The sequence below is a fragment of the Artibeus jamaicensis genome, unplaced genomic scaffold, assembly GCF_021234435.1.
Source record: "Artibeus jamaicensis isolate MK-2021 breed Jamaican fruit bat unplaced genomic scaffold, CSHL_Jam_final contig_1016, whole genome shotgun sequence".
Classification (NCBI taxonomy): Eukaryota; Metazoa; Chordata; class Mammalia; order Chiroptera; family Phyllostomidae; genus Artibeus; species Artibeus jamaicensis.
Genome location: NW_026521195.1, coordinates 7,378,175 through 7,400,108, shown reverse-complemented (window position 1 = coordinate 7,400,108; position 21,934 = coordinate 7,378,175). Strand labels below are relative to the sequence as shown.

Below are 21,934 nucleotides of genomic sequence, written 5' to 3'. Positions count from 1 at the left end.
CAGTGTTAAGATTTGGTGCTTAAAAGAATTTATGATGTGTTTTTTGATGAAAATTGTTAAATTATGGAATGCCTGCATATATATTTTAACCAGTGACTGTGTTAACTTTTAATAGTATGACTAATTTTATCTACCTAGCCCTAGAAATTTGAGTGGGGGGTTGTTAATATGTTTTAAAGATGAGAAAAAGAAAATTAAATAAAAAGTTACAGGGGTTTCATTTTTGCTCTTCTTTCCTCTAACTAAAAAAAGATGTATAAAAAGCTATATTTCATAGATTATTTTCCCATAATATAAACCAGGCTATTTTGGCATTTAAATAAAAATGACGCTATTTATTTGAAAAGATTTTATGAACTTTAAAATCATCCTTTACAAAATCTGTTCTTATTGTTAAAACTAGCAAGAAAATTTAAAGCAGAGATCAGATTTTCCTGTCAAATTTGTCCCAATCTGTTTATTCAGGGCCTCTGATTTTTAGATTCTGTAGGATTTTGGAAGGCTGTTTAAGCTGAGAGTTTCTGGTTGCCTTTATGTTAGAAGGTCAGATTTCCAAGGCTTGCTGCTGACTTGGGGCGAGTTGGCTTTCACTTGTCTAAAGTGGGCAAATTGAGAATATTCCTCATTGTGACAGAGGAGGCTGGGGGCCCTGGTCTCCCAGGGGGCCAGGGCTGGGGACTGGGGGCCCTCTCCATTGATTCACATGCAAAATGCCACAGTCAGAACTTGGGTATCCTCTCCATTGGCCCCCAGCCTTCAGCTACCGATCCCCAGTCTATGAATTTCCTAGTGAAGTATAACAAGTTATGCCATGAGAATGCTCGTTCATTATTACACAGTTTCCATGAGTTAGGATTCTGGGCATGTCTCTGCTGGGTCTCACAAGACTACAAACAAGGTCAACCAGGGCTGGGTCTCATCTGAGGCTCAAGGTCATCTTCTAAGCTCACATCGTTGTCAGTAGAACTCAATTCCTTGCAGCTATAGCATGGCTTGCTTCCTTGAGAACATCTTTCTGGCCCATAGACTCTTTTTAAGGGCTCACCTATTAGGTCAGACCCACTCAGAATCATTGTCCTCTTTAACAACTCAAAGTCAAACTGATGAGGAATCTTAATTTTACCTGCAAAATCTCGTCAGCTTTGCCACATGATGTAACCTAACCGAGGGAGGGACATCCATCACATGCCCAAGGCTTGCCTGTGCTCCAGGGCAGGGGATTTCACACAATGAGTGTACCAGGGAGTGGTAATCTCAGGGACTGACTTAGAATTCTACTAGCCATACACAGAGAAGCTCCGGGACGCATGGCAGTTGGACGCCTCTGCAGAGAATGTCGCGTAGGGCTAGAAGAGAGCGTATGGCATGTCATTGTACATAGTAAGTGCTGGCAAGTCCAACTCTTGGCCATTCCCTCTGCACTGGTTAGGTGGCCACCAAGCCCTGAAAGTTCTGGCTCCTGCTTATCCCTCTCTCCTCCTCTTGTTCTGGACTTCTTCAGGGAGGAGACTTCCTGTCATGGAACTTTGCACATACTGCCCCTTCTGCTTGGGCAGTTTTTCCACTCTCTGTCATTTGCACCCTTTCTTTACTTCTCACCTTAGAGATCACTTCCTGGCCCCTGGGGTTACTTGCCATAACATTGAGGATCTGTCCTTAACACTTCCCACAAATTGTGATTTAGCATTTTGACTTTCTATAACTCCCACTGAGCCAGAGATTCCTTGAGGGCGAGGACCACAGTGTTCTCAGCTGCAATCCTTGTGTTTACTGCCCAGAAGTTAAATAGCCTACTGGAAATATATACTCGTGGGGAGTGGGGAAAAGATAGGAAAATGGGGCTAAATTCTAGTCTTCCTAGTTCCATACATGTCTCATGACATCAACTGCATATTTAGTGTGTTGCTTCTGAGCCATATACATCTTAACACATCTTGTATCCTTTTTGGAATTCTGCGGGGCTTACCTAAGTTGAGTGAGACTGTAGGGGGCGAGTAAGAGTGGATAAATAGGAATGAAAAATGGTTGCGTCTACGGCCATACCACTTTGAATGTGCCTCGTCTTGCAAGAATAATGGTTGAATGTCTGTACACCAGTCCCAGCTCCTTTTACTATTTCTTCACTTAAATTCCGTGGAGGTTAAAAAAATCCTTCACATCACCATGGCCTCTGGGTATTTTCATGTGGTAGTGGCTGTAGAATATTTCAGGACTAATAAGCATAGTGATACCTTACATGCAATTTTTAGGAGCTCTTTTCATTGTATCCTGCCAATGAAGTTACCAAATATATTATGCAGTTATGAGTTCAGATCCTCTTGGTAATTATACCATCATTTTGATATGATTGTCTTCTTTCTTTGATAACATCACATAAAATGCATGTGTAGTTTGGATTTGAGTTTTCCGCAGCTGCTCTTAGAACTTCTGTGACTGCCTGTACCTGGCCCGCCATGCAGAGCAAACTGCTCTGCACTTGAGGAGGAAATTTCTCCCCTTCTGTCTTGTATTCCACTGTGGAGTGAAATCACAGTGATACTTATCACCACAAAATGTCTTAGAATGCAGATACCTCCTCTGAAGGTTCTGTTGGCACTGTTTCATGGAGTCTATCAAACTAGGCAAAATGAAGCAAGGTATTTTGAATGTGAAGTTGGAATGCATCATCAGGAACTACAGGAAAGAACTGATTTCCCATGGTAGCCCCTTGGCAACCGCAACATCAAACGTATGTCTGTAGGAGTGACTTGTATCCATTTATAAAGATGTATGAATACACACTGTGCCTATTTACTATTTTAAAAATGATCATCAGGATGCAATTATAACCATTCTTACTGGGCTTTAATCAGAGAATAACCTCAGTCTCTTCAGAAGTGGTCACTGTTTTCTAATACCCAATGTTCTAGATTTGCTTTGTGAAAGGGATTTCATCTTGAAAGCTCAGGTGCATTTGTTTGCCATGAAATTCTGTCTGATAGAGAGGCTTGTATTTACCAGGACTGACGTGATAATGAAGGTGAATGAAGTACATTGGTATGCCTATGAACTTGAGTGCCTTCCTCACTCAGATGAGCTTATTCACACCAGAGCCAGCTAATTATGTTTCCAGTAGCTTAGCAGTGAAAGGGCTCAAGATGTTTATCTGCAGACGTGCTCGGGCATTGGCCAGCTGAAGCTGAACACATGAGGCAGCCTTCTGACTACTTGAGAATGTCTGGGCCTTCTCCGAGCCATGCCTGAGACAGGCAGAGGCTTTGGATTTGAAAATGCACTTTGAGGTTCTGATATTTTGAGTTCTGGAGACTGTGGTATGGCCACCATGATGAGGCTGTGGATGCATGGGAAACAGCTTTAGACCTCTAGAAGCAACGCCACAAATGAAAGAGATAGGTAACTTCTGTGTCTTGGGACCTGTGCATTGGAGGGTAGTCATAGCAAGCCTCAGTCAGTGAAGGATGAAATGAAAGGGGACAGGACTTGGAATGGAACATGGAATCAATTTCCTGCTCTGCCACTCACAGGGATTTGACCTTCGCCAGTGTGTTTCTTCTTTTGTGTCTTGCTTATTTCACTTCACATAGTGCCTTCAAGGTTCATCTTGTTGTAGAATATATCATTATTTCATTCCTTTTTAAGGCTGAATAATATTCCATTATATGCATATACCATATTTTGTTCACCCATTTATCTATCTGTGGTTATTTGAATTGTTTTCACTAAATGTCTGCATTCTTAATTAGCCCCTAGGGTGGGGAGCTTGGGAGCCACTGGAATGGATGTTCTCCTGGTTGAATTATGAGTTTATATACATGAGGTTTAGGAGGAGGAGGGCCACACATAACGTCAAAACTGAAAAGGTGTGAGTACTGGCATTCTTACGTACGTTATCTAGGTATGTAGAATGAACAGCATGATCTCTCATGCCCATAAAACACCCTAAATGCCAACGAAATGTTCTTGGCCTGCTGTTAGGAAGGGAAAAGCTTTCATGGGCCCTGTAGCCTCTATTATTAAAGTAAATAATTCCTCTGGGAGTGTTGCATTGCAGTCCTGTCTTCCCAACTCCCTGTTCAGTGATGTGTCAGGACTCAAAACGACTGTGCTGGGAGAACACCAGGCCTTTTCTCTCTCGTGGACCTGGCTACCAACCATCAGCAGCATGCCACCGGGTATATGCCAGGTGTTCGGCACTTTTCATCTTTTTAACAACTATCACTAACCAAAGCCATACAATTTTCAAAGATAAGCCTTTGTTAACAAGGTGACACCCAGAAATCCACAGTTCCCTGATTCCGGAAGTTCAGGAGGTTGATGGTACAGAGCTTCCGTTAGGTCCCCCACCCTCCACTCCATGTCGGATGAGGTGGGGGCTTCTTTGTTTCTGGCGATTTCTCCTCATTCATCTTCAAGTATGACCATGCTGATTAGCAACTGCTTTTCCTGCCAGGTGTTTGGCTGTCTCCTCTACAGCTTCTGCCCCAAGGTTAAGGTCTCTTTCAGTTCTGTCCTGTTTTCAGAGAGGGTGAGTTTTTCTCTTTATGCCCTTGTCTGCCCGTGTTTCCAGTGTAACAAAGACACCGATGCACACCTCATCGATGTCAACATCCTGATTTTGACATTGCAGTAGAGTAATGCAAGATGTTAACAGTGGCAGAGGCTGGGTGAACAGAGTGTGGAACCTCTCTGTACAGCTTTGGACCTTCTTGTGAGTCTGTGATTATTTCAAAAGAAAAAAGAAAAAGAGAGGTATAAGATATTTTTCCTTTTTTTTCTTTTTGCAGTGAGCCTTAAACATCTTATTTAACCAACTGCAAAGGCATAAAGGTTGCCTCTGTGTAATATGCTTCTCAAAGGCCAAAAGTTGTGCCAGACATTGCATTCATCACACAGACGGCATTTTCTATGTGTGTCCTATATAACTCATTCCTTCTTTATGCTTGTCAAAGAGATTTGCACTGGTGTCTTTGAAATTACTCTGGGGAAGCTCACAGTTCCATTCACGGCTTTTTGTTACTAGCCACCGTCATTTATTCTATGAGGTTGCTGGTGGCTGGCTCTGTTGTCTTCAAATAAACTCTATTTTCTCTGGCCGCTGCCATGCACCGCAAGCTATGAAACATGTGCCTGGTTTGAAGAACTCCTGAATCCAACATTAGAGACCTGACTTTAATCTATTGATCATATTATTTGTTGCTTCATAATGTCAGAAGGCCTCAGGCCTACCATGATTGGTGGCCAAAGGTACAGGCATTTAGAACAGTTTAATCGTACATGCACAAAACCAGGTTCTGCCTCGTTGGCCACAAAACCTGCATTTTAATTTATCCTATGGTTTTTCAGACATTGCTGAGGCATGATAAGTATTCCTGAAAGGCACCATGTCATCTTCCCTGGGGATATAATTTTCACTCGAATTCACCACTTTCCCAGCTTCTTACAGGTACCTGGCCAGACTCAAACAATGAGAGGAACATGGACTTCGGAGTAAAATGAAGAGTGTCTGGGGGACCTGGACAAAGGAATTTAGCTTTTGTGACTCTTGGTTTCCTCACTTTAAAAACTAGGGGTAAACTGTTTTCTGTCTGAGGGGAACACTTGATGAGAATAACATTGTAAATCACATGTGACATCTTCAAGTGCAATGCCTCCCCTAGAAATGATTATTTGATGATTTTAGTTTCCTCCTTTCCTTGTCTCCCGTCGGAGGGTCACTTACGTCGTGTTTATGATCGTGTTTTCTGGGATGCTTCTTTGGAAAGCACCATAGCCACCAACATGGTTCTGCCCCCATCAGAAAACCAGCCTTGTGACTGTGTGGATCAGTCTCTCCCATTTTCTTTTCCTTTCCTGTTTTTGCTTCATTCTTTCCTCTTTGCCCATAGAAGCAGTGGGTGTCGGCTGTTTGACAACGGGGTGCTGAGGGTGAAAGGGCAGCGGCCATGAAAGGGCAGCATCGTCTGCCTGGGGTAGGAGTGCTCCCACACTGAGGAATGGCAATGATTGCCATCCATCAAACGCAGGCGCGCTGGGCAGTGTGGCTGATGGAAAACAGTTGTTGCAAGAATGTTTTTCCCTTAATGCACTGTGTGTTTCCTTTCTTGTATTAATTAAAAAGTTTGAAAGCATGTTTTACCAAATAGAGTCCTGAATTAGTTATGGCTAATAGAATCTGTTTTATTACTTCAGTATCAATGCCAGATATTGTATATATCATAATCCTAGGAAGTTATAAGGCTGGTTCTGTAAACCCCAACTCCATCATTTTACAGTCTTCAATAAACACATGGATTAGAAATCCCAAGAAGTTACATGGGGGGCTTTGGGCTGCTTTTTATTGGTGAAGTGAGCTGAATTGGCAAGTCATGCGTTCTCATCTGACATTTCTGTGTATTTGGGGTTTTATTCATAAAGCCATCAAAATTAAGTACAATAGCTTTCTATAAGTTGCTTTTCTATTATTGGTTATTTTATTTCAATCATGTATTTAATTCCTAATTGGAAAACAGAGCATAGCAGCTATGAAAAAGGATGTTGTGGCAAGAAGGGCACACACACACCCTCTTTAAGGGCTCAGTTCATGGGTCTGATTCATTCTTTTAGGATTGAGGAAATGGTTTGACTGTAAAATTCCCATTAGCCCCAACTAAGTAAAATTGCCTGCAGGATTCATGGTAGGTACAGTCTTGAAGAGTAATAAAAGCCTGTTTTAAATGAACTTCTAATGCACAATTTAAGCCCTAGAATGCCTAGTCAGATTTTATGTTTATCCCTTTTGATTATACTTCCACATGTTTCTGGACAACAGAATCTGAAAAGTGGTTCATTACACAAATTGTGTGGGGCTGGGGTGATTTGGGGCTTATCAGCCAAGTCCAGGGGCTGGGGCAGCTGTCAGGTAGCCTGGGAGCAGCAGAGACCGGCAGGGCTGCCTGCTCAACTCCACGTGGCATGAACTGATTTCAAAGACCCCAAGTTTGGTTTAATTGAAGTAACTTTGACAGTTCGCCTGCCAGCTTTGCCCTCAAAAGACAAGAAGGAACTAGTAAACTGGGGGGCAAAAGTGAATTTTAGAAAGAAAAGATACCTTCTTAACTTATCTGAATTTGAGTCTTGAACAGCATGGGAAGAAGGGACAAGGAAGTGTTGATACATTCCTCATTTCTAAGGTTTGGTAGGTACTGGGATTCTTCAGTGTTGTCCTAGTTGTGCTCAATCCCAGCCCACCTGGCCCATGGAAGAGGAAGAGGGTTGGTGGGAGAAGACCAAAGATTTGCTCTCTGACTTGATCCAGGAAAGCTTGCTGTTTCTGGAGGAGGAATAGTGAGCTGAAATGGTGCACCTGAAGAGAGGAGAAGATAGTAGGTCCAGTGAATGTTGTCCCACGTGTGTTCTCTGTGGTTTCCAGGACTCGCTAAGTGCTGAGACTTACTATTTACTACCAGTGAAATTAAACATGACTAAGTACCAGCTATACCCAAAGTGCTCTGAGGGACCTGGATCTGGACATTTCAGAGGTCGGGTGTGCACAGAAGAAGAGCATAGGAGCAGACCCTGTGTGCAGAAGGCTTCTCAGAGCCTGTGACCTTGGCTTGGATCTTGAAGGAGGGGTTAGTTAAATAAAGAAGGAGAACCTGGGTGACACATGCGTCATTATGGGACTGATGCAGATGGAGGGAATGATTGAGATCTATATTTGTCAAAAAGGGGCTGGCATTTGCAAAACCACAGGATGCAATCTCCTGGCCCTGCTTGGGGGAATTCTCAGTGGGGCATGCCTGCCGTGTGGCGAGTGTGCGAGCAGCAGGTAAGAGAATGAAGTGAGTCCTGGCCAGGCCTGAGAGCTGTATATGGCAAGAAGTTTGACTTGTGGTTTTGAATCCTGGTTGTACCCTGGATTTATCTTCCACTTTCTTCTCCCAGAGACTCTGATCCAGTTGGTCTAGAGGTGAAAGGTTGGGGGTAGGTATCAGTCTACACCTCAGTCAGGCTGAGGACTGGAGTCACTGCTAGAGTCACTGCTGGAGTTCAAGGGTGTGAATGAGATAATAAGACAGGAATTGAAAAGAGCCCACACTTGTAGCTGTGCAGGAGGGTGCTTGAAAAAGGCTCCCGTTCTTCCCAGGAGAAACAGTCAGTGAGCCTGTGTGACGGTCCAGGTGAGAAATAATCAGCGGCTTAGGGAGGCAGTGAAAAGGCAAGTGGTAAAGAGCTTCTAGAAGACATGTGGGGACATATCAGAATAGAAGCGTGTACACACTGTGACCAGAGAAGATCTAAAAGGTAAAGACTGAGTGTCCTTGGATTGGGCACTTAGGCAGCTGCAGCCTGAGATAGTGGAGGTGGAAGCCCTATAGCGTTGGTTAAAGAACTTGAACTTTTTTTAAAATTTTTTTATTGATTATGCTGTTACAGTTGTTCTATTCCCCCCCTTCATTCCCCTCCACCCTACCCCCCGTCCCCACCATTACCCCCCCTTTAGTTTATGACCATGTGTCTCAGGTTCTTTAGATTCTATATTTCCCATGCTATTCTTGCCCCACCATCTATTTTCTATCTGCTGTCTATGCTACTTATTTTCTGTACCTTCTCCCCCCTTCTCCTCCTCCCACTCCCCTGTTGCTAACCCTCCTTGAGATCTTCATTTCTATGTTTCCACTCCTGATCTAGCTGTCCTTTTAGTTTGCTTTTGGTTTAGGTGTGGTTGTTAATAACTGCGAGTTTGTTGTCCTTTCACTGTTCATGTTTCTTTAACTTCTTTTTCTTAGATAAGTCCCTTTAACATTTCATATAATAAGGGCTTGGTGATGATGAACTCCTTGAATTTGATCTTATCTGGGAAGCACTTTATCTGTCCTTCCATTCTAAATGAAAGTTTTGCTGGATAGATCAATCTTGGTTGTAGGTCTTTGGATTTCATGACTTGGAATACTTCTTTCCAGCCCCTTCTTGCCTGTAAGGTCTCTTTTGAGAAATCCACTGACAGTCTGATGGGGACTCCTTTGTAGGTGACTGTCCCCTTAACTCTTGCTGCTTCTAGGATTCTCTCCTTCATTTTAATTTTGGCTAATATAATGATGATGTGCCTTGGTGTGTTCCTTCTTGGGTCCAACTTCTTTGGTACTCTCTGAGCTTCCTGGATTTCCTGGAAGTCTATTTCCTTTGCCAGATTGGGGAAATTCTCCTTTATTATTTGTTCAAATAAGTTTTCCACTGGTGGCTGTGCCTTTCCCCCTTCTGGTACCCCTATAATTCGGATGCTGGAGCGTTTAAAGAAGTTCTGGAGGTTCCTAAGACTCTCCTCATTTCTTTGAATTCTTGCTTCTTGACTCTTTTCTGTGTGGCCATTATTTTCTTTCTTCTGGTCCACTCCCTTGATTTGAGTCCCAGTTTCCTTTTCATTGCTATTGGTTTCCTGTGCAATTCCATTCATTTCAATTAGTTTCGCCTTCATATATTTGTCTAATTTGTGGCTATAATCAACCAGTTCTTTGAGGATCCTAATCACCAGTGTTTTAAACTGTGCGTCTGAGAGTTTTGCTATTTCTTCATTACTAAGATTTACAGGCTCTGGGGCTTTGAGATCTTCTTGAGCCATTTTTGGTCTGTTCTGGCCCTTTAAGTGTGAGGAGCGAAACCTTGGACACCCAGGTCGCTGGGTTGTGACGCTGTATGTGGGGGTGTGGTCAGAGCGGGGAAATGGCAGCACCCTCTGCTGTTTTGGGCCGCTGGGTAGGAGCAGAGCCTTAAGTGGTTCCCCAGGTTATGACGCTGTATATGGAGGTGGGGTCAGAGCGGGGAAATGGCGGCGCCCTCCCTACTGCTTGCTGCGGGGACCCGCTGGGTCCAGGTCCAATCGCCCACTCCCTCGCTTGTGTATCTGCGCAAAAATGCACGACCACAGTCAACCCGCAGCTCTGCTCCCTTGCTGTTTCCCGTGGTCGCTTGCTTGGTCGCTCGCTCAGTCGCTCACTGGGTCCAACCCTGCACATGGATTCCGCACGCCTGAGTCCATCTGACCGAGTTTTCCTGTGCAACCCTGCTCCACCAGCTGCTGGTTTCGCCCCTTGCCGGTCAGGCTGAAGAATTTGTTGTTAACAGACTTCCTAAAAGTTCAATTTTCTGTGTTCTGGCTGTGTTTTCTGTTGCTAATATTTAGTTGTCTCTAAACTTGGTTGTGTGAGAAGGCATGGCCTATCCACCTATGCCTCCATCTTGGCGGAAGTCCTGAACTTTTTTTAAGAACGATTCAAGTTCATGATGGTCAAGGAAAGGTATACAATCCCAGGGACCTAGATGGAAGTCTAGGAATAAAGGGAAAGGGCTGGAAAGTAAGTGAGGGCCATGTCCTGGGGCCCTTGGATACCAACGGTTGAATTATTGGTAATGGTAGTGAATTATTGGTAGTTCTCTGCTCTTAGGCTGAGGTTAACTTGAGAAATGAACGTATTGAGGTTAGAATGATGAGAGTAGGTGGAGCAAAAGGGCTGTTAGAACGCTGGTGCTGTTTTCTTATAGTCCTGATAATATTTAACAGCTATTTTAACAACAGAATGATGACAATGTGTGGTATTCTCTTTCCCTTGGGATAATGCGGCCACTGAAAAGGTCACAAGTAATAGAAAAAGCGAATTTTATTGCTTAATTGTGGATTCGGTTTGTTTGTGTTCTTTCTGCTTCATTTTTGAGTTGACTTGTTGACCAGGCCAGGTTTTTCTATTCAGAGTACAGATGTTTACAAAAAAAAAATGCTCTTCAATTCTTCTCCACTCTGAAAATATTTAATAACAACAACAAAAAGGCAAAATACATCCAAAAGAAAAGTATACCTAGTTTAGACTTGTTTTTGTATTATTTTAGTTTTGTTAAGAACTACTTTGGGCTGTATGCAATGATTAAATTTTTTCGTTGATTGATTTTAGTGATGAGAAAAAGGGAGAGAGAGAGAGAGAGAGAGAGAGAGAGAGAGAAAGAGATTGATTTGTCGTTCCACTTATTTATGCCTTCGTTGGCTAAATCTTGTATGTGCCCTGACCAGGGGTCAAACCCATAACCTTGGCATATCAGGGTGATGCTCTAGCCATCTGAGCTACCAGGCCAGGGCTATGTGATGGCTTAGGTCAGAGTTTCTCAACCTTGGCATGACTGACATTTTGAACTGGTTGGTTCTTATTGTGCAATGTAGAATGTTTAGCAGCATCCCTGGCCTCTACCCACTGGATGTTTGTAGCACCTTTATCCTCTAGTTGTGACAGCTGAAAATATTTCCTAACATTTCTCAAAGTCCCTGGTAGGAAATGGGGGTGAGGGAGGCAAAATTGCCCTAGATTGAGAATCGTTGGCTTACATAGAGTGTAATCATTTCATCAGAGACTAGCCACTTCCTCCTGCTGCATTGTGGATGGTTTTATTGAAGCTTGTGGAACCTGCAAAGCTTTTTACTGCCAGAAGAAAACCAACGAACATTTATAAATTCCCTTATTGAGAGTTTGTGTTAAAATATTCAAAGACAAAGGAAAAGCTACTTTATTGGTTGCCTAACCATTCATTTGCTAACCCTACTTACCAACTCTTTCGTTTAGCTCCTGGATTTGCTCACATTTAATTTTATAAGGGTAGTACTGGCTTTCCTCCTGGACCTTTAAGTCCTCAATGGAAAGGGTACTATAAATTTGGAAGTGTCCAAATAATACTGCCAGTTTAGACCTGGGTGTGAAAATGTGGCTTTCATGCAGAACCTAGATTCTAGTGTTAGTTTTATACCTAATGCCTTCTTACTTGGAGCAAGCTACTTTAATCTTTCTGTGCAAATTTTCTCCCCTACAAACTGAAGGAGATAGTTTATATTATCAATAAGTTTGCTGTTCTAAATATCTAAGATTGACCCCATGATCCACCCCCAATGCAGTGCAAACCAAAATGTGCTTTGCGTGTCCCCGATGACCTGCAGACCACGATGCTGGTCTCCCATGAGAGAAATGAGGAAATGGAGAGTAAACCATTAGAAATGCTTTTTACAATTCAACAGAGCAGTTCTATGTCTGTTACATAGAATAATAAAACATTAGGCTTATATTTTGTGCTAGTCTTTTACATTTAATTTTTCTAGTAATTCATTCTTATTATATTTTGTGGAAGTACTAGTTCACATTGGATTGGAAGAACAAAAAGGAAACAAATTGGTCTTTCACCAGAGGCAGTTTGAGAAGCACTGGCTCAATGTATAATGGAAAATTTTTCCTTGCCTCCCTTTCTACCCTGGCCTGTACAAGTTATTTAGTATATTACTCCTGTGGGGTTTAAATAAAAACAAAGACAAGATGTTGCTGGTCTGCAGTGTTAGTAGCATAAAGGTGGTGGCCAGTAGAATTTATTAGAAAGAAATCTGCCTTGTGGAAAACAAGAAGTGCTTCTGGAGTTTGATTGCATGTGTATGTGTCTTCACCTGGCTCATCTGAGTGACTGGCCTGAAGAACATGTTTTTCTTAGGATGTGAACCGAAGAGCAGTGAACAAATCCTTTTAAAAATTATTTTATTCCCTAGAATCCCTTTAGATATGATATCTGCCAGAAGGCTCGGCATACCAGAGTCTCCATCTCTAGCTGAGGCTGGGAGTGTGGGTACGCACAGGAGGAAAATGGGTGGGTTAGACTCACTGGAGAAATAACGACAAGTGTTTTTGAGTCTGTCCCGTCATTTGGACTCATCCAACATTCGGGAAAATCTATGACAGGGAGTCAGGTGTGGCAGGCTGACATGTGAACAGAGGTAGTTAAGCAATAAAGCACTTTACAACTTGACCTTGATCTTTACATGTAGAGGAGCTAGACTTCCCACTGACATTTACTGGAAGCAGAAAACACTGCTGGGCTCCCTGCACTGAGGACCGGTTGCCCCGGGGCCTGTTACCCTACCTGGAGTGGAGTCAGAGAGGCCTTTCCCTCCCCAGGGAGCCCTGTGCACAAGACCTGGCACGGGTGGGAAAAGTCTCTTGGCCTGCAGCCCCTTCTCTGTCCGTATGGGTTTTGTAGAGCCCTCCCTCCTCCACAGTACAAAGGCAAGAGCTTTGCCTGCCCTATTAGCAACATAGCATCACCCTTTCTTTCATTTTTTTTAATCCAGAGGATGAAAATATATAACATATTTGGAAACTCCACTGGTGGACTTGGCAGGTGTTTCATATTTACTTGGACTTAACATACATTGGATTTGGCCCTCTGATTTCCCCACCCCTCCCCCACCCTCCAGGACAAGCTATTTGTTATCCAAGTGCGTCTGTGCGAGTGGATCAGACATGTACGCGGCACATCTGCTATAAGTGCATTTGTTCAGGAAGATTTATGCCGGCCCAAACTGTTTTCTATTGGTTTTCATTGTTGAAAATTCACTGTGTGCTTTCTCGGTTTGGCGTAAGCATTTGTAGTGTACAGGGGTTCCTGTGGTTGAACATTTTATCACTGTAACACTTCACACAAAGGAAATTAAAAAATATATAGTGAAAGCATTTCCCTAATCTGTTTCCAATCTGCTGTGCACTTGAGTGGTTTGATTTGTAGGAACTAGAGAGAAGAGCTCTCTGCTAATCATTCAGAATGCCCTGGGAATTTGGACTGAGATTCCAAGCCCATGAAAATGTCTGTTGAAATTTTCTGATGTCCTTTGTTATTCTGTTTGTATTGTATATACTAAGAGAGTTTGCTGCTGCTGTTACCACAGCAGTATTTAAAAGGATTCAGGGAGGAGGTAAGTCTCCTCTGTATCTTGGACAAGCAAAAGCAACCTGTGCTGGGATTGATCAACTTGCCAGACATCAGCTGTTGGTCGGAGCGGCAGGTCCTTTTGTCTCTGCATTATCCCCTGTGTGTGCTCCTGCTTCTGCACTCTTTGGGCTGATTGGTCAGACGTTAACTCGTGAATCCCTTTGCCTGGCGACTCCCGATGATCTGATATGCAGCGCCAAGAGGCACAGCCAGGCGCACCATCCCCAGAAGGGGATTGTATGGGGTGGGGGCTGTTATTTGGATAAACTGAATCAGGATCTAGGCTGTGATCTTTGCACCATTATTTCTTTTCACTTATTTATTAAAATTTAAAAAAATCCTCACCTGAGGATATGTTTATTGATTTTTAGAGAGGGAGGAATGAGAGTGGAGGGGAGGGGAGAGAGAGAGAGAAACATCGATGGGTTGCCTCTTGCATGTGTCCCCACTGGGCATCAAACTCATGACCTTTTGGTGTACAGGGCTGATGCTCTAACCAGATGAGCCATCTGTCCAGGTCTGCACCTTTATTTCTTTGGCTCTTTCTACAGGGACTTAAGTGAACTGGCTTGTTGCCTTTTTAAGGATCTCTGGCCTTTGACTTCTATTGTTTCTAATGATTGAGCATGACTTCTGTTTTGGAATTAACACGTGATAATCTGTACATTGATAGTTTCAGATTTCCTTAATCTAGTTCATAGTCTGAAGGTAAAATGCTAGTCAAACATGAAATCATAGCTCTTAGAGCTGGGAGGCAGCTCTTTCATCTGGCGAAGATCGTAGCTTGTCAAGAGTCTTAGATAGGTGTAGGATTTTACAATCATTTCCTATATTTTAATGTTCTGCTTTTATTTCCTACCATGTTCTAAACTTTCCTCCTGACCTCTAGCAATTATGAGTCCATTGAGTCTTATGGAAGATCCCGTTTCCCCATGGTGTTTTAGCGCCCTCGCCCTCCTGTTTCACTAGGCAGAAGTAAAGTCGCGCATGAGGTTATGGGTTTTGGCCAAGAGAGCTTATCAACCCATGGTTTTTCTTTTGAAAATATGGTCTGTGTGGTTAACCTTCTCAGTAGTCAAAGAATTAATGTAAGTGAAAGTCAAGTGGGTATTTAAAAAGCTTAGTTATGTTTTGGGGAAAACAGCCAAGGAGTAGGATGGTCCCCATGATCACTGGTCCTGGTTTAGATGACGTAACTCCTTTTGCTCCAAAGAGAAAGGAAACAAACCCACACTCATCATTGGCCCGTCTTTCTGCTTCTGTGTTTCCCGTCTAGGTTGCACCTATGAAGGAAATACTTATAACAGCTCCTTCAAGTGGCAGAGTCCTGCAGAACCCTGTGTCCTGCGCCAGTGCCGGGTAAGAAAACACCGAAACCCAACTGTATTCTTGTACATGTTTATTGTGACATCCACTGAAGCAGAATAAGCACAGGAGAGAGACTGTATACAACTTGCTTTCAGAAACACACAGAATATTTCGCTATTGTTCAATTGTGCCTGAAAAAGCTTCGAGAAGATGTGTATGTCCTTGGGGAGAACTCAGCATCTTCCTCTGAATCAGCTGTGAGCAAAACACAAATTCCTTCCTGTTAGCAGAAAGAGGTATTGTGAGCAGATATATGTTTTCCTTCTTTGACTGAAAAACTTTTGAATTGGAGCCAATGTGTGCATCATATTAAATCAAAGCAACCCAATGATCGCACCCAACAAATGTAAGGACCACCGGGTCCGCTCCTAAGGAGCCCGCTGTGGCTGGTGCTCACTGAGCTCAGAAAAGAGGGGACTCCATGTGGCTCTGACGTTATGGGTTCTGAAGCACAGCAGGATTTTCAAGCTCCATTTTTGTTGCTTAAGAAGAGCTCTTTAAGAAGTGCATGTTGAATTTTGACAAAATTTAAAAATTCTTCTCTGAAGGGAAGATGCTGTGAAATCATTTTATTCCTAGCCCCATTTTACTGTCCAAGGATATGCTTTTGCATGTAAAAGAGAAAGAAAGATTAATATAATAATGTGTGTTTCTCTCTGAGCTTATCTCAAGTATACTTACATTAAGTTTTTTTAAATCTGAATTGTATCTGTTCACGTCCTTATGATATGCCCACAGTGGTCAGGTTCCCTTGTCAGATCTTCAGCGACTCACATAGTTAAATATTTGGCTTATATAGGTAGGAAATCTAAGTTGTTTGTGAAAATATGTAGGCTTTCATCTACATCTGTAAATGTAAATGAAAGATTAATGGAATAAACCAGTATTTGTAAATGAAAGATTAATGGAATAAACCAATATTTGTTGAATTTTTACTTTGGATTATAGGTTCAATCAGCTTTATGAAAATAAGAGACAAGCACAGTAAGTTATTTTTAAGCTAACATTTTTTGAAGACTTTATTTATTTAGAGAGAGAGCAAGATGAAGGGAGGGTGAGAGAGAGGGAGAAAAACATCCACGTTCAGGAGAAACATTAATTGGTTGCCTCTTGCCCCCAGCTGGAGACCTGGCCTGCAATCCAGGCATGTGCCCTGACCAGGAATCGAACTAGTGACCTTTTGGTTCACAGGCTGGCACTGAATCCACTGAACCATACCAGCCAGGGCAGCACAATGAGTTTTAAAGCATAAAAAGCCCCCATTTGTTCTAAAATTGTACCACCGCATTCCCACCCTGCTTTTTGACCTATGAAATGTCCACTCTTTGATAGGGGCATTCAGAAAGCCCCCATTACACACCTTTTAAACAAGACCAGTGCATGCCTTTTGGAGTATAGTGTGACATATTTACATAGCAGTCGGAGGTCTTGAAGATCCTTAGGTTGCACTGACCAGTGGTGAACTTGGATGAAGCCTTTGTTTCAATTACATGAAAACTATTATCTGGGGGAGAACATTTTGTGGACTGAAAAACATATTAAACCATCCACTAGCACCAAAACTCCTGTTGCCAGTCATATGAGTCACTGGCCACTCAGCAGGGCCCAGAGAAAATGATGTGGAAACATCAAATCATTATCAGAAGAGATCCTAAAGACCATCAGCCCTGGGAGTCAGGAAATGCTGACCTGCAAAATGCAGCACAGACAGGAAACACTACCTTCCTGGGATGAACTTGGCCTTTTAATGTTCTTCCTTTAAAAAAATTTGGCCTAAGCCCTGCTCAAAAGCAAAACCTACATTAAGGTAGGTACCAAAATCTGCTGCTCGGCTCAGCTGGTGCCTTCCCACTACTGCGCCTTCTTCCTTCTTCCAGGGGAGACCTGGTCCGTGACAGTTTACTGGCACCTGTCAGGGATGGCCTCATTGATGATGCTCCTATGCAGAACCACCCAGTTGCAGCCTCTCCCAGCTCTTGTCTTCACAGGGCACAGATTCGGTAACAGAGGAGAGGGTGCAGCGTGTTAAGGAAAATATGGGCTCTGCTACTCCTGGAACTTGTGACTGAGCCTCTGTGGACCTAATGAGGACAGGAGTGCATCACAGGGTGCTTGTGAGCAACGAGGAGGCTGATATGGAAGACACTTCTGGTAGCCCCTGTGTGTCCTGGGTCCAACTGGGTGCCAGGCAGGTAACAGGTGGCTTAATGACCTGGCCTATTTCCACTTGAGTTGAATTTCTTATATCCTCTCACCTCTGAAAAGACTCTGAAGATAAAAGAAAGGCAGTTCATGCTGGGATCTACCCTGAATCCTCCATGTGGATGGCAGATAAAGCGAAATTGATCTGGAGCTGTAACATTTTGCATTGTCTTGACCATTCCACTAAAGCACCTATCCTTTTTTGATGCTGCATGTCATGGTGTCCTGCGGTCCTTTTTTCTCCCCCAGTGTGACGTAGACCATAGTATGCTCCACTGGAAGTAGAAACCTCGGGCCTCACAGACATGAAGACATTCAGGATATAACCTTCTCTGTTGGACTGAGATGATGTAGGAGCAGACACAATGAAGAAGATTATGTAGTCATCCAGTCGTTACATGATTTTTAGCCTGTGCTACACCTCTCCTCAAAACAGACTGACCGCACAAACACACAAATTCATCTATAAAACAGATGGAGAAAACAGTAGAAATTCTTCAAAAACCAACTCTGAAAATTAATCTAAAAAATGTTTTGACTGACATTAAATTAAATTATTAGAGTTCCAAGATCAGTTTGCAAAGGAGTCATTTGATTTCATTATGAAGACCTGCAGTCTCTATTTTGATGCAAATATTATAACTTTAAAATAGTTCCAGTCAATGTCTTCAGTCGATGCTGGAGAGCCAGGCTCCATGGGAGGCAGAGTCCAAATTCCAAGATTGTGGAGCTGGTCCCATTATTTCCAGAAGGTTGGTGAGGGTTTAGGCCTCCAGATGCCAGTCTGGGATATGAGGCTTATACTCTTTGCCTCATAGTTAAATATAATAACAATTATAGAAAATACAGTAAGGGTTGAACACTTCAAACCATTGTGAATGGGCAGTGAGGCTCTCTCAGCTACTGACTCACAGCAAGGTCTCAAACACTAGATTAAACAGAAAGAAAGAAATTGGGACCAAAGAGAAAGACCCAGGACAGGGTGATGAGCAGCAACAGATTCAGCCCTCCGAGTTCAAAAGCATCAGAGGGCTGAGCCAGGGACACCTGATCTCACTGGGGTGGGAATCAAACTGAACCTCTGAACCTGACACAAACCCTCTCCTGGCATGTTTTGTGTTGGGACTCTTCTCCAGTTTCCTTGGTTACTTTCCAAAAGTACATCACTCCTCAGGGGGAGTTCTGGGCTGATCGCCTGTGATGTCCTGTTTTCCAGGAAGGTGTTGTCACCGAGTCTGAGGTGCGATGTGTCGTCCACTGCAAAAACCCTTCTGAGCACCTGGGAGCCTGCTGTCCCACGTGTCCAGGTAAACCACTCGGGAGGGGGAGGTTGCAGCACTCCCCGGAACAGCGCCATGCTGTTGAAACCTCTGAGTTTTCCAAGAACGCCTGCTTTTCCCTCTTCCTGCCTGGGATTTTTCTCACTTTATGTCTGAGTACCTGGTAGGTTCAGAGAGCAAACTTCTTTGCAGAGAAACGTCCGCTTGGACATTTCTGGTGAGTGTCCATTTCTTGGACTCTCTGGTGAGCCCGGGATGAGTGCGCCATGCTGTAGGTCTTGGCATGTGGCTGCTTGGGGCTTGGGAGGCCCGCTTTCCACCCCGGGGGCCACAGCAAACGCTTATTTTGGAAGGAAAGCCTGTGGCTTTTCCTTGCTACCAGAAATGGCTTTTCAATGCTTCAGTTTGCAATTCGCTGGCCAGAGCTGGCCTTGGTGATGAGGTAACCAGATGTTTTCTGAACACTGAGAGCCGGGGCCCTCCGTGAAGTCAGCTGAGGGTTTTTTTGCTGGTCTCAGTTTTCACTGCGGTGCAGCAAATTGGACCACTGTCTTTCTGAGGGCCCTGCTGCCCGGCGGACAGTGGAGGGTCTTCCCCTTCCAGGGGCTGGAGGGTTTCCTTCTGCTTCCCCGAACAGGATTCCAAAGGTCTCCTGCATCTTTTTTTGCCCTTAGGTACAAGCCGGGGGGATTCTGAGGTGAGAGATTTTTTTGTGATCCCTTAAGCCCCTGGCCCATACTCATAGACAGATGTTCTGCATTTTGGGCTTTCTGCTGAGCATTTTTCCTGATAGGAGGCCATCCTTACAACTCCTCCTTGCTTTTGAGGTTAATCTGCCCAGAGCCTCCTGCTCTGCAGACCTCCTCGGGTGGGACAGCGCTAAGGCACTGGTGGGGGTGGTGGGGAGGCTCTGCCATTCTCCTCCATGCCGCCTGAAATGCATGTACACCTGAGTCCCTTCTGGGGTCTAGTCTTTTCTCATCTTTGAGTGACAGGAGGGAAACTCCCTCTCCACTAGCTCTGACCTTCCTAAGTTCCCTGCACGGTCTTTATTGAGCCAAACTTCTCTTTCACAGTGGGATTTCTGAGAAGTATTATTGGATGATCTCACATGAAGACCAAAAATGGGTTGATAATTTTTTCCGTAATTCAGTTATTTTGTATCTACCAAACAGAGTTTGCCTGAGTACCTTTTTCTTCTGAATGCACTAAATAGCTTTGTATCACGTAATCACACTCTTCAGTGTCTGAAAGATCTTTATGAAGTTTGATCACTAGTTTTCTAGGCTGCCTGGTAACATCACCTGGGAAGCTTTAAAACAATAAACATGGCTGCCTCTGGCTGCATTGCAGACCAGTTCCAACAAATTCTCTGACTTTCATGGACCCAGGCCTCCCAGATAGGTCCAGGCCTGAGATTGATAACAGAGCAAATGTTTTATGCCATGCAGATTTAAAAATTATCATAGATCTTACGTATGAATTCAGTTGCGTTGAGTAGACCATTGCTTTATTGATACAGACTCAACTCAGCATATGTAACATCTCTCCTCAGGCGGGAGATAGTCGTATTTTTTGGCTGCCTTTGGAAGTGTGGGTCTACAGACATGAGAGTGAATTTATTGCAGCTGATGAAGTCATCATATTTGAGCAACTGACTCCTCCATTCTGTTTTTGGTTGAGCTCCCAAGAATGAAAGGCTGAGCGCCATGACTGTGCGTCCTGCGCTTTTGGGTGCTCATGACCTTATAGGGAGGGAGGGGGCGCTGTCTGTACTTAACAGAGGAAGGAATTGGACCCATGAGTGAGGGGCCCATTAGTGGGTAAAGGCCAAGGGTGGGGTGGGGCTAGACATAGCTACCATGTTGTACTGCCTCTCACCACCCGCACGCCATGATGATTGTTCTTCTTGGTTCCAGGAGCCTCGAGAGGCAGATGTTTACAATTAGCATGCAGGGACACACACTAGGCCCTGACACCCGGGCAGGCTCTCTGCCCTTGGTTATGGAGTCAAGAATCAACTTTGCTCCTTCTCCTTAATTTCAAAGGCCAGCCTTGGGGATGCAAATCAGCAGACTCAGAAGAGGCCACATCTAGAATGCTTTATCTTTTGTCTTGGGAGGCTGAACACAGCCATGTCCAGATAGGGACAGTCAGGGGAAGTCTTGGGATATTGCCCTTGGTATTCAGAAGGACTGGCCTCAGTCATTGATTGTGGAATGGTATTCCACATAATGGCCAATAAGTACCGTCTGTGGTCAGATTCTTCCTGAGACAGATGTGAGGTCATGCTTGGTTGTCTCTCCTTCCTTTTCTTTGGACTCTTGGCTCAAGTATGGTGGGTCCAGAGGGGAAGAGTCCACAGTTTGCATGGCATGTTCATGTAAAATTCCCTGTTTAAGTTGCCAAACATAGATTGTTGTGGTTCATCATCTGGCCACCTGGATGACAGAACCAGTGGTGCGAACATATGTGAATGAAAGAATTGAAGACCCTTTGTTGGCAGTGTCCTTTGAAAAGAGGTGACTAGATGGGTACCTGCCACTGTGCACAATGCTGAGCTAGAGCCACTGGCAGGGATGCAGGTTTGTCAGGTCTGCACACATCAGTAGGGACCGCAAGGAGGTGGTGGGTGGATGGGTGTGGGCATCAAAAAGACTTTAAAACCAGTTTCACTCAGCTATTCAACTTTGGACTTGGTGCCATTTGTCTCCATGTCTTTCAGCTGAACAGAGGGTTCTATATCTGACTTCAAAGTGAACGGGACCAGCAGCCCATTCCAGGGGGGAGGGTAACACTTGTTTCTCCTTGGAAGGAACCAACTGCTTCAAGAGTTTGGTGGGTTCTGTTGATGAGTTCAGTTGGTGGGCTTCGAATAACTACTCCCAGGGACACAAGTTCATCTTTTTTTAAAAAATATTTTATTTATTTATCTTTAGAGAGGAAGAGAAGGAGAGAAATATCAATGTATGGTTGCCTCTCATGAGTCTCCTGTTGGAAACTGGCCTGCAACCTAGGCATGTGCCCTGACTGGGAATTGAACCGTGATCGTGTGGTTCGCAGGCCCGCGCTCAATCCACTGAGCTACACCAGCCAGGGCACAAGTTCATCTTTTGCAAGAGTCCCCTTTGCTGCATTTTGGCCATTGGTACTGTCACCCCCAGCCCTGTCCACTGTGTGGAGAGGACCCTCAGCTGTTCTGGGAAAGTGCCTCCAGAGGACAGACCTAAGGAAAGTTGCTTTGCCATTAGCTGGTCCTCTCCACATTAGATGGACATTAGATCATTAGATGGTCCTCTCATGGCCTTTCCTGTGCAACATGG

At 43.9% G+C, this 21,934-nt stretch overlaps 1 protein-coding gene across 3 annotated transcripts in view; it reads left to right on the top strand.

Annotated features, from left to right (window-relative positions):
* BMPER (BMP binding endothelial regulator) overlaps positions 1–21,934 on the top strand; it is a 232,772-nt gene that overhangs the window by 38,821 nt on the left and 172,017 nt on the right. For all 3 annotated transcript variants that reach the window (XR_008390935.1, XM_053661716.1, XM_053661710.1), the window contains exons 4-5: positions 15,038–15,120; positions 18,548–18,638. Coding sequence is in view for 2 of the 3 variants with exons in the window: in XM_053661716.1 (XP_053517691.1) it covers positions 15,038–15,120; positions 18,548–18,638 (174 nt within the window). In the remaining variant the exon portion in view is untranslated. The remainder of the gene's footprint in view (positions 1–15,037; positions 15,121–18,547; positions 18,639–21,934) is intronic.